At 35.2% G+C, this 13,374-nt stretch overlaps 1 protein-coding gene across 10 annotated transcripts in view; it reads left to right on the forward strand.

Annotated features, from left to right (window-relative positions):
- Positions 1 to 12,984, forward strand: part of DYNC1I2 (dynein cytoplasmic 1 intermediate chain 2) — a 53,579-nt gene extending 40,595 nt beyond the window's left edge. For 6 of the 10 annotated variants that reach the window (XM_019656823.1, XM_019656822.1, XM_019656826.1 and 3 more), the window contains 6 exons: positions 140 to 253; positions 540 to 673; positions 1,504 to 1,648; positions 8,680 to 8,820; positions 10,655 to 10,780; positions 12,348 to 12,982. In XM_019656823.1, the coding sequence (XP_019512368.1) occupies positions 140 to 253; positions 540 to 673; positions 1,504 to 1,648; positions 8,680 to 8,820; positions 10,655 to 10,780; positions 12,348 to 12,461 (774 nt within the window). In that variant the 3' untranslated portion in view covers positions 12,462 to 12,982. Of the gene's footprint in view, positions 1 to 139; positions 254 to 539; positions 674 to 1,503; positions 1,649 to 8,679; positions 8,821 to 10,654; positions 10,781 to 12,347 lie in introns of all 10 variants that reach the window. The other 4 variants (XM_019656824.1, XM_019656832.1, XM_019656831.1 and 1 more) reach the window with 1 other exon arrangement.
- Positions 12,985 to 13,374: the final 390 nt, after the last annotated feature.

The raw sequence follows: 13,374 nt of genomic DNA on the forward strand, positions 1-13,374 counted from the left end.
CCTTTTGTTAATCAACAGAATAGCATCAAACTTCACATAAAAAATGCCCTCAAGATATGACACTGTTTTTATATGAAACAATACCTGTGATTATGCAGTAAAAATTGTTTCATTTTTTGGTAAAATCTTCCTTTTTCAGCATCCTGTATATTGCGTAAATGTCGTTGGAACACAAAATGCTCACAATCTGATTAGCATCTCTACTGATGGAAAAATTTGTTCATGGAGTCTGGACATGCTTTCCCATCCACAGGTAGGTTCAACTTGGAAAACTCTGAAATTTTGAGTCAAACGTTGTTATTTTTCAAACCCCAGCTTATGTTTTTCATGAATGTTTTATAACATTTTATTATAACGGTTTATAAACCTAAACTTGTGTTTTCTTGTGTATATACTTTATTTTCAAACCTGATTCATTTAATCAAAGTCAATTTATGTAAGTAGTAAAATAATTGTTGACAAACTAAACTAGAAATTTTTTTTAAAAAAATTAAAAATTGCAAGTTTATAAAAGAATTTTCTTAATTTTTGCTATGTAGGATAGCATGGAACTGGTTCATAAACAGTCAAAGGCAGTAGCTGTGACATCTATGTCCTTCCCTGTTGGAGATGTCAACAACTTTGTTGTTGGGAGTGAAGAAGGGTCTGTGTACACAGCGTGCCGCCATGGCAGGTAAGTCTAAACTGGAATTTGAAATTTAAAATTTTCCCTTGAATAATCTCATTAAAACAAATTGCTCCCTTTTTAAGTAGAAGTCTATCCCAGAGCCACTCCGTATTTATGACAAATTATTTGAGGTCAGGTATATAAAATTAAAACAAGCACTTTTTAAAAATAAAAGGTTATTTTGGGTCATGATGTGTTCCAGATTTTGAAGGTTGTGGTGTGTTGTGGTTTTGTATGTATGCACATGCTCACAGAAGTTAGTAGTAGGAAGTAACATTCAACAATTATAAATGCAATATATACATGCCATATACTGACCTTTAAAATGTAAATAAGATTTTCATTTTATTTGGACTTTGAGATTTGTTTCAGTTCTCCTGATAATTGTACAGTAATGTCATGTACACATTTTAAATTGACTAGTATTTCACCTGCTTTTCAGTCTGTTTTTAAATTGTCTAGCTGTTTGTACCTTATCAATTGCTTTCTTAAAAAAAAAACTTGGGTGTCCAGTTTTCCTCTCAAATACAGATCACCTTCACTTCAAAGCTTTTGATTTAAAAGTAGCCCAGACTTTATCTCCTGTATGTAGTGTCCCTTTGTCTCTATTTCACCACCTCAGATATTGGACTTCTGAGTTCTGTCATCAGCAGCATGATGTTAAAAAATGTACTTACTGCTTTAGTAGTGTTATCAATTCTGGATAGAGTGATGCTTAAGTTATTCTGATGTGTTATGAACACAGAGTTAAGTTTGTTGAACTATGTCAAGCTTATATATTTATAAGTGGTCAACTTACAAAAGAGTTCCTTAACGTTTTCACTTTTATGAAATAGCAAAGCTGGAATCAGTGAGATGTTTGAGGGACATCAAGGACCAATCACTGGCATCCACTGTCATGCAGCTGTTGGAGCAGTAGACTTCTCACATCTTTTTGTCACTTCGTCATTTGACTGGACAGTAAAACTTTGGACAACTAAGGTATCTTAAAAACAGATGTTTGCTCATTTGCTCAGGTTTCTAACACAAGGTGGTGCTCTAATACTACATAGGAAAGATGAAAAGCTTTCTATTGCTTAGAATGATTAACTGATAGATCAAACCTGATAAGAAGTTAAACAGAACATGAGTGAGCTACTGGATGCTATAGTTTTCATAAAAGTGTGCTGACAAATATGGTAGCCCCACATACAACCAAAGACCAGTCTTTCCACCACTCAGGCTTTTCAAGTGCTGAATTATCTATACTGAGCTGAGTTGGGGAGAAAGCCCCTGAGTATCTTGCATAGCATCTCACAGTGTTGTCATACAGCCCAGCACAAAAGCCATACATTTTCTCTTTGGAGAACTTTTAGAGGCTTGTTAGAGCTACAGTGACTCACAGAGCTGATGGAAGATGGCGAAAAGACAGATAAAACTGATGTACAGTAAGTCCTATATGATAAAGCTACACATAATAAACTTGAATCATTAAGAAAATATTATATAAAAGACATGTTTTTATATATATATATTTTTTTGTTTTCCACAATAAATAATTTAAATAGTTGGTTTTTTTTAAATTTTAATGTTTCATTTATTCGAAAAGCCCAGTTATGTTATAAAGTGCTTCCTTTTTCTCCAGCAATTCTAAATAAATGTGACATTGAAAGCCTCAAGGCCAGTCCAGGTAGGGAATGTTACTTTCTGTGATAGGCCTTGTAGTTTCATTTGACCTAGTTTTAAGACTTAAGTGCCTTGACTTTGCTGTCTAGCTTTTCTGATTTGCATTGTTGCTGGCAAAGCTGCATACTCAGAATATCAGATTCTATTTAAGTTAAATTTTAAGCTATATTTTTTTTATGTTTCCACTTGCCTTACCTTAAATCCTTCAACTCATCATGACACAATGTTTAGAGTCTTTATTTGGTTCTTCAATTTTTTTTTGAGAAAACCTACTGGTCTTAACAAATGTTCTTTGCTTAATTACAGTGAACTCATATTTATTTATTAAATACTGGCTTCAGAAATCGGGGATGAACTCGCTGTTCATTCTTGCCCTTTCTTGATGCTTACTTTCAGTCCAATATGAAGTGAATTAGAAAACTTCACCTGTAAAACCTTGCCTTTTAAAATTAAGCATTTTCAGGTTTGGCATTAGCAGGTAGAAAAATAGCACCTACCATAAGTCTAATGAAGAGAAAATATAGAAAAGTGCTTAACACACTGTCTAGCATGTAGTAGGCAGTTAACAATGTTCAGTTCCTCCTTTGCCCCTTCATGGGAATCAGACAAAGCCTAAATGCATTTAGTCAGTGATCTGTTTTCTTTCTTCGATTGTTCTTGAATTTTTATTCTTTTAATGAGATTGATACAGTGGAAAAAGGAAAAAGATTCCCAGAAACATGAGCAAAGAAATGCATAATCTAGCTAGTAAAACCAAAGCAAGATGCAGAATAGGAAAGATGAAGCCAGCTATTTCTCTATAGACTGCAGGCGGCATTGTAAGTGGTTAGAACTCTGGGTGTGCTTTCACCTTAGTAGTCCTTTATATAGACACAGAAGACATTATTACATCTTTGTTAGATTTTTGGCCAGCGTCCTCTTTCAATAGAAAAGATTCTGTATCTATTTGTAGATTTATTATTATTTTTTAATATCTAAGGGCTTCAGTTTTCTAACCTTTTTTTAGCTTTAAATTTGAGGCTTCCATCCTTACACATGTTACTAATAGGACTGGAAAATAGAGAGTTTGTCTTGCCTATACAAGAACAGAACTGATATCTGTGAAAGGCTAGTTGATGCTTGTTTTTGTGGTACTACACAGTTGGTCGATTGGTGGTTGATATTTTTTGTTCTTGTATTTTGCTATATTTTAACATAGAACTTCCTCTGAATAATGACAGGCAGGTATGTCTCTTTCTTTGCTAATTGGGCTAGGCATTGCTTCTTTCTGTGAGCTTCACAGTAGAAGACTCATTTATTCATTCACTGTGATGTATGCCTCTCCCCTCTTCTCCACACATACATACCTCTCAAATGTCAGTGGTCAGTGGCCAAAGGATAAGCCAACATAGAACAGGGTGTTTTTATACATGCCCAAGGTCCCTCTAAAACTTTATCAGAAGAATTAACCTTTTATTCTAACTTTTCTGTCCACATAGAGTTCTGTTTGAAGGATAGAACAGCAACAGTCTGCTGAGTAAATAGTTTTTATTTGGTAATAGCATGGCTCCCAATGTCATTGTTTTGATCTTACTTAGATTTATACTTCATGATTAATTGTGTTGCTGGTATTTATTTCTACCCTGCCAAACAACTCGATAGAGCCTCTGAGCTCTCCAGCACAATGGTAATGAATAATAGACAAGCAAGGTTTTTAAATGTCTCTTTTTAAAAACTCTGTTCCAGTTCCATTTTAAGCTTTTTAAACAAGAATGAATCATTAGATATTGTCGTATTTTTGTGTCCTTTTAAGATCTGGCTCTGCCCCAGTAGAAAAACAAGAATTCTTCTTTTTCTCCAAAAAAATTCCTAGAAATCTCAATTTGGCACTGCCTCAAATTTAGTTTAAAGTAGTCTACTTCTGTAGTCAGCTTCTGTAGTCTAAGTTTTGCCTACTCTGTAATTTACAATGCAGTGACAGAGTTCTGGGTAATCAAATTGTTTTCATTACTTTTTTTAACTCAGTTATATTTAGTAAAAAAGAGAGGATTTTCCGCATTTTGGTGAAGTTTAAACCAAACAAGACATTGCTTCTAATATATTTTTAGGATATTGTTACTTTTTAAAAATACCAAATTTGAAAATTCACCACAGAAAGCACTTTGGCAGGCTTGAAAAATATCAGGAAGAATATGTGACGGGTAAAAGCTTCTTGAAAGTAACCTGAGGATTCCCTAAGAGCTTGACCTGGTAAATTAAGAGGTAGTCTTGTTGAGTTAGTTTAATGTTCCAGTACATTTAACTATACTTGTTACAGATTACTCTTAAAATATGATTTATTTATTTGGTGGACAAAATGTTGTAATGTATATTTAGCCTCAGAACAATACCTATCAGAACCATATTTACCATAAAGTAACAAAATTAAGATTGCTAATGTAGTAATTTCTTAGAATTGGTAGTTTTCAGACTTTTGTAGCCCATATACACCTTAACATTTTTTTACAGTCTCTGATGTCTTAAATCCCGACCTTATTTTAACAGCTTACCTATTTAACTCTCAGAGAATTACCAGCATTAAAACAGGGTTAAAGAGATTTTACTAACACTTGGAGTAGCAACTATGCACATATTAAAGAAGTTAAAATGAAAGAATGCTTTGAGGTTGGGGTGTGTCTTGGGGAAGTCTACTGACCATCAGGACCCAGTCCTCCATGGTGGCAGCATTTACTATACTGACTTGCTGCTGGCCAGTGTTCAGCCTGTCCTGTGCATATTTTAAAACTCAGTTTTGTCAATCTACTAGAGTTGATTAGCTAACTGGAACTAACAGGCTCCTACAACACGGATACATTGGAGAAGGTCAATTTATTAATTTATAATGAGAAACTGCCAGAAGGCCCAGATAGATACTCATACTGTCCTGACCAGCTCATTGTTTCCCTGTAGACAACCCACATGGGAAGCCAAATTATAATCAGAAGATTGCTTGGTGAGCAAGGAATTGGAACAAAAGAAGTTTTCTGATTTGAATGTTTAATGGCATCAAGGAAAGCTAGCCTGATTCATTCATCTTCACATAGAGATAGCCTTGCCATGGGTGGTAATTCTCAGAATCCATTGGCTGAGACTCTCTCTCCTGGACAATGCTTGAATTGGGTACTGTTGTCATTTTTCTTATAAGACTCTGTTTCTTTGTATTTCCATTGTTTTCAATAGGCAGATTCCTTCTTTAAAAGGTCATATCTTCAGTCAGGTTATAATAAGGAAGGTATTTCTGATCTTGGAATCATTTCTTTTTACACAGGATCTATTTCTGTTCTGTTCCAGGTGAGGACATACTTATTTCCCAGTTCTCTGGAGAGCACCTCACTGATGTATTTACTGTAGGGACTCTTTGGTTATTAATCTACAACTACCCAGTTAACTTCAGAAAAATACAGAGCCACTGTATTAGCTTCCTAGGGATGCCGTAACAAATTGCCACAAACTAGGTGGCTTTAAAACAACAGGAATTTATTATCTCACAGTTCTGGAGGCTAGAAGTCCAAAATCAAGGTGCCGATGAGATTGGTTTCCTTTTGGAGGCTCTGAGGGAGAATCCATTCCTCTTCCGCGCCTCTTTCCTGGCTTCTGATGTTTGCCAGCAATCTTGGTGCTCCTTGGCTTGTAGCTGCATCACTCTGGTCTCTGCCTGTCATCACATGGTGTTCTGTTTGTCTCTGTCCACATTTTTCTCTTCTTTTAAGACAGTCATGCTAGATTTAGGGCCTGCCCTAATGCAGTATAACCTCAGCTGAACTTGATTATATCTGCAAAGACCCTGATTCCAAATATCATCACATTTATGGGTTCCAGCTGGACATGAATTTGGGAGGAGGATATTCTTTAACCCAATACATCACCATAAAGAATTCAGAAAAAAATGTGGCTTGTTCTTTGACCATACAGTATTTATTGTCACCACTGGACCAGAATGAGCTACCTTTGCTTATTCAAACGCTATCAATTATTCAAAGAAGCTCTTTGTTTTATTCACTCTTTTGGCAAATATGTTTGCAAACCTTTTCTTTGTAAGCATTTTAGAGCTCCAGTGACCTTTAGACATTATCTAGTTCAGTGGTTCTCAGTTTTGGTTGGAGAAGGATTGTTGAGTCATATGTTAACTAATTAGCATTTTGAGGAACTGCCAAACTGTTTTTCAAAGCAGCTACACCAATTTACATTCCCACGAGCAATGTATGACAGTTCTGATTTCTCACATCCTCACCACCGCTTGTTATTGTCTGTCCTTTTTTTTTTTTCATCTACAGCTATTAATATTTTATTTTATTTTTTTATTTTTATTTTTATTGTTAGTTTCAGGTGTACAGAACAATGCAATAGTTACCCTTTTCACCCTCACAAAGTAACAACCCCCCTCCCCCCATCTATTGCCCTTCCACCCCCGATATCATGCTTATCTATTACAATTCCATTGAATCCGTTCCCACACTCTACTCCATGTCCCGAGGTTATATGTATATATAATTATAGTTGACATACAGTATTATTCAACATCAGTTTCAGAAATACAATGCGGTAGTCAGGCCTCTACCTCAACTATGAAGTGGACTCCCCAAAAGGACATGGGTCCATCTGGCCCCCTAAGAAATACTTACAACATTATTGATTGTATTCCTCGGACTGTCTTTTTCTATCCCTGCGGCCATATTGTCTGTCCTTTTTATTATAGCCATTCTAGTGGCTTGAAATGATATCTCATTGTGGTTTTAATTTGCATTCCCTGATGGACAAATGATGTTGAACATTTTTTCAAATGCTTATTTGCTGTTTGTAGGTCTCTGGAGAAATCTATTCAAATCCTTTGCCCAATTTTTAATTTTTTTAATGACTTGTAGGAGTTCTAGATACAAGTCACTTGTCAGATACATAATTTTCAAATATTGGGTTGTCAGAAAAGTCATGACGCATTTTTGCAATGAAAAACAGAAAAAATACATCATGACTTTCCCGACAACCCAATATTTCTCCCATTGTGTAAGTTGTCTTTTCACTTTTTTAAGGGTGTTGTTTGACGCACAAGAGTATTTAATTTTGATGTATCCCAATTTATCTACTTTTTCTTTTGTTGTTTGTGCTTTTGGTTTCCTATCTAAGAAACTGTTTTCTAGTCCAAGGTCACAATTTACTCCTATGCTTTTTCCTAAGAGTTTTATAGTTTACCTTTGATATTGAAATCTGTGATACATTTTAATTTCTGTGTATGGTGTTTGTGTGTGCATATCCAGTTGTCCCAGTGTCATTTGTTGGAAAAGACTGTTCTTTTCCCATTTAATTGTCATGATACCCTTATTGAAGATCTGCCACAATAATTCTGTGTGGAATCTGACTAACATCCTTTTTGGTTGTTTATTGTCCACTAGTGAAATGAGTTTTTCTCTACTTCTAGGAGGGAGGGAATGGGCAAGGATCACTGTTGTAGTTTTGCAGTCTAGGATAAAGCTCTCTTCTGTGCTTTTTTGTAAAGTGCATATTTATCAGTCTATTTATCTACCTTGTACTTTCTGAGGTGTTCCTTTTCTGTTCCTCTTCACCACTTGTATCTGAACCTTCTCTTTCCTTTGTCCCTGTTGTGCCATATTCCACAACTTGGATTCTACTTCCAGCCCTTTCTCTTTGGTGAGACTTTGTCTTGAAAAGGAGCTTCAGTTGGTTAATTTTGAGAGTTTATAGGGCTCAAACTGCACCATTAGACCTTACTTATATGATACTGGAGTCTGCTCGCATTTATTTATAAATGGAATCTGCTGCTGCTCTCAGACTGGCCCCCATGCTGTCCACTGAGCATCTGCTGTCGACTGTGAGGCCCTTCTGTTCTGTTCTCCAGCTGTCGGAAGCCCCGAGCCTTCCCACACATCTTCCCTCACAGATGCACATACTGTTCAGGTCTTAAAGTTGTCACACGTTTGTTTCCACTTGCTTCCATTTGGAGCTTTGTCTCCTGATTTTGTTGTAGATATTGTCTGTGGATCCTTGGTTTTTCTATCCTTGTTGCTTTGTCTGGCTTTATAGAGAGAATTAGAGGAGATTTAAAAAGTACAGGGCCATTGGTGTCATCTTCCCAGAATCCTCTCATTGACAGATGTTTTTAAAGCGCATTCTGTTCCTTTTTAAAAACAGCATGGTGTCTATAAGTTAAAAAGAAAATTCAATCTAATAGTCAATTCTTAGTTCATAACTCCAGATAATTTTATAGTGAAATTATAGGAACTTTTTCTAGACTGAGTTAAATGTCATAAAATGTTATTATACCTGTTGAATGTATGTCATATTTTGACTGCTAAGAATCAACTTTTTCCTTTCAGAATAACAAGCCTTTGTACTCATTTGAAGATAATTCAGACTATGTTTATGATGTTATGTGGTCACCAACCCACCCAGCCCTGTTTGCCTGTGTGGATGGCATGGGGAGGCTGGATTTGTGGAATCTCAATAATGACACAGAGGTGAGCAGGAAAATAACAAAAATTGCACTGAAAAATAGAAAATTGGTGATTTATTGAATAATTTTTGAAATTCTTTTTATCCCAAGGAATGTAAAAGGGCTCTGTGATTGTAGCGTCATCACAAAGAAACTAAATAAGCTTTGTACCCTAAAGAATAAACAGCATGCTGTGCAGAACTGAAGGGAGAAATAATGTTGCCAAGAGCACTGGGGCATTTCCTTTTACTTCTGAAAAGCACTATCGTGTCTCTTAATGTCCTGGCAAAATATCATTCTTAAGGCAACTGGAATATTTTTCATTCATAGGCTAGAAGCAAGAGAGTTTCAGACTGTTGAAGCATGTTAACCTTAATTCTGACTTTCTGAATTATCTCTTAGCCTTGATAGAATTGTGTATCATCCATAAACATTAGTCTTAGCCTGACTTCTTTGAATAAAGGAAAAATGTATTTTGACTACTTGTTCCATGCAGGAGTGAAAACAGTGTTACTGTTAGCTATAAAACGAATATAGAAACCGTCACACTTCCTAATTGCTATACTAAAATCAATTATTGGCAATGAAATTTAACTGCAGCTATTATTTATTTTTAGCCATGTGTATTTTTATAAGCTTAGAGAGACTGAAAATGTTCTTAGAATTCTATATTGCTATGTGGTGGTAATATTAGCAGTTCTATCAGTAACAGTTGTTGAGGAGAAAGTCCCCTGGTGCCTTCCCCTACATCTCACTCTCATGTCTCTTCATATTTCTAGTGGCATCTGTCCAAATCCCTTAAAGTAAAATAGTTGGTTATACAAGGCAAGGAAGTTATATGTAGGAAATGTAAGAATTTTAACACTATGTTAACTACTGGTTTAGTAGTTCGAGGAGGAACATTCAAATACTGCTAGAGAAAGGTATTATGGGATTTGACTATATTCATACATTCCTAGTTATCTAGATTGGTATTGATTTTCTTAGGTTGGATTTTGGTGTTAGAGATTTGTGGTTACAGTTAAGTTTGGATCTTTTCTATAATCATTAACTCAAAGAATGTATCTAAATATAATTTTTCTCTATAGCAATTTTAGCCTAGGGGTTAAATGGATTCTTTGGTGATAACTGGTGTCAATTAGGATTATTTTTAATCAGATTTCAAATTTCTAGAAAATTTATTGTGCTTTTGATCTGAGTCAAACATTGAATGTTTGCTCTGTGTGTAGCAAAAAAATCTCTTTTCCTCGGCATAGGAGAGATATACAATCTTATTCCACAGGAAGGTGCCACTGTGTTGGTGCCATCATTCCCCCTGCTCCAGACAGTTCATGGGAATAAAGGGTTTTTGGAAAGACCCATACCACACCTTCAGTATGAACTGTTTCTAGGAACTGTGGATCAAATCACAGGTTTCAGCTGACAGAGATGCAAGCTACAAAAGTAATTCCTGTCCTCTAAAATTGAACCGTAATCTGTTTATTAGGGCTTTTGAAATGTTTCTTTAAAATGGGGTTTTGGCCATCTGTTTTGAAACAGCTTGACTTCTTAAAGAAGTTAAAACAACAACAAAGAATGCTTTATTAAAGAGAACATCTTTCAAAATGATGTATCTAATCATGTGAGAATTTCTCATATAAGGACTTAAGTTATTTTCCAAACCATTTTCAAGGATTGATTGTAATGTCATTTGTAATGTATCACTGAACAGAAAGAAAGTTGGGAAAATTCTTTATCTGTTTTCATCTTTGTCTTAAAAAAATGTAGCCAGATTGGAAGAAAAAAGAATTACTGTTTTACATGTTTATAGAAATCTTGATGAGACTTTTAACACTGCACTATATTTTAAATGACTTTAGGTACCAACTGCCAGCATTTCCGTGGAGGGTAATCCTGCTCTTAACCGTGTAAGATGGACTCATTCTGGAAGAGAGATTGCCGTGGGTGATTCTGAAGGACAGATTGTTATATATGATGTAGGAGAGGTATGGGGCTCACTGCCTATAATTTTGATACATTTATTTAGCTTTCACAGCATTGTAGTAACAGTGTCTTCGTGGCTAAAACTAGTCTTTAAGGTTCATGAATTGTATAAACCGAGGTTGTAAAGATAAAACGTACTTTCCATCACAGAAATAACTCTTGAGATTAATTTTCTTTCTAAACTGTAAGTCCTATGTCCCCATACAACAGATTTTGAAGGTAGTATATGTTGGAAGTACCTTGTTTTTTGAAGCATGCATTGCTGGAATTGGAAATTCTTGAGGCAAAAGAAGAAATTTGGATTATAGTTGGACTTTGGGGCTTTCCAGAATTGATACTGAGACAAGATTTTATTTTTCTGTATTCATAGATTTGTTTGGACCAGACAGTAGAAATCAGAAGTAATACTTTTTGAGAGTTACCTGATGACAATGTGAAATATGAATCTTGATTCTTGAGCTTTGTTGCAAAGCCACTATCATTGAATCCGAGATGAGTTGCAGCTCTTTCAACTTTAGTGCTTGAGTTTGGCTGTACACAATGCTCAGGAGTAAAGATTTCCTCCTTTTAGGATTTGCTAGCACCTTAGTTACTGCTTCCTTTACTGTGCCTTATGATTCCTGTCCTCTCTGGATACCCCACAGCCTCTAGCAATTGGATCTGGAGGGAGGTAGATTGAATCATTTAGAACAGCCAGTAGAACTGTCTGCAAAGTAAAATTGCTCTGTATCTGCACTGCCCAATATGGTAGCCCCTAGCCACATATGGCTACGAAACACTTAAAATGTGACTAGTACAACTGAATAAATTAATTTGAAATTTTATTTAATTTTAAATAATTTAAATGTAATTAGTCACATGTGGCTGGTAGCTCCCATTTTGGGTTGGCTCACTGTCCAGTGGAATCTAATCTAATCTGGTAGATTTAGAAACAGACACATCCATTCGCCACAATGAATGGCTTATGCCCCAATATGGCAATGTCACATTCCTCTAATATTATAATAACAATTATCAAATATTTTTGGTTATTGGACTGCTTCAGTGAGGCAAAAGCATCACAAGCTTTTCCCCTTTTGCTATTGGTACATCAAAAAAGCAGAAAGAAGTAGCAAACCTTCTGATGAGGGATTAAGATATCAAGAAAGGTTATCTTATGCTCCAAACAAAAATAAATAATTATACGAAACCAGCTCTTTTGAACCATGCTTCAAAAAGTATTTCATACTAGGAATGGTGCAGGAAGTAAAAAATTTTTAGGTGTTCCTCCCCACCAGCAAAACTCACAAGATTTTGCGTAGGAGTTATAGTTACAGAGCATCTTTATTATTTTCTCTTGCATATTGATGGTGATAACAGCAAAGTCATTTCTGAGGCTGTCAAAACACACTTCACAAACACTGTCTTTTGTTTCAAAATGTTGTAAATCATTGTTATAGTCCCTATAATTATGGAAAGGCCATTCAGGTCAATTATTACTTTTTAATGGAAAAATTATTTGAAAACACTGAATAATAGGGGTAAGACGATCTTTTATTTCAGTATACATAAAACGTTGTCTTTCAACAGCAGATTGCTGTCCCCCGAAATGATGAATGGGCACGATTCGGCCGAACACTTGCAGAAATTAATGCAAACCGAGCAGATGCAGAGGAGGAGGCCGCTACCCGAATACCCGCTTAGCTCCTGAAAGGGGATATCCAGCCGTAGTGGATTTGGGGAAACTCTAAGTAGATCCTAAGACTATTTGCATGCTTCTGTCTAAATGATAATTAAAAGGGAATTTTGTGGATTAAACCATGGATTAAATGCAGCAAGCAAATCTTACAATGTCCTTTTTTATATAACATGCATCTTGTTTTGGATTTGTGTCATTTTTAATACAACTGATTGACTTTACTGAATGCAGCCTTTTTTGAATTCATATACATAGGTGTATATTTGGTATTAGTTATTCTTTTGAATTCTTTTCAACTTACAATATATAGTTATCTCTAAAGCACAAATTAAATAAGTTCTGCATATTTTTAAATACTCATAATCCCATTATACTGATAATGTTCTCACTAACCATAATATATAGGGACAGTGTTTATTCTTAGCCATAGCATGCATACATCTATCCAAGTTACATTCTAATACCCTTTTTCTTTATAATTCATGTGATAGCTATATATAAATAAAAAACAAATATGGTTTAAGTTTTCAAATTTTCATTTTGATTTACTCCTTGCAATTTTAATTTTTCTGTCTCTTATAAAGTATCTTTTCTCATATCTTTAAGTTCTTGTTGTAAGTAGCCACTTCAAATCTTGGAAAGTTTTGTGCCTTAAGTATACCATATAGTATACCATAGCTCTCTCAATGCATTATGAACTTATGCTTAGATAATCTGTCAGTGAAAAAATTTCTCCTATGTTAACTTTTGCTTTACCTCCCTGATTTTCTTTCCATTTAAGATATATTTAGTTTAAAGAACAGAAAGATGTCTATTATTTTCACTGATTGAGATTACTATGTACGTGAGCTCTCTGAGAGTAAAATCTCCTTTGAGAGAAACTGATTTCATGGCTGCAGTAGCTATGAAGGAAAAGTG

This window comes from Hipposideros armiger, unplaced genomic scaffold (genome assembly GCF_001890085.2).
Source record: "Hipposideros armiger isolate ML-2016 unplaced genomic scaffold, ASM189008v1 scaffold_266, whole genome shotgun sequence".
Lineage (NCBI taxonomy): Eukaryota > Metazoa > Chordata > Mammalia > Chiroptera > Hipposideridae > Hipposideros > Hipposideros armiger.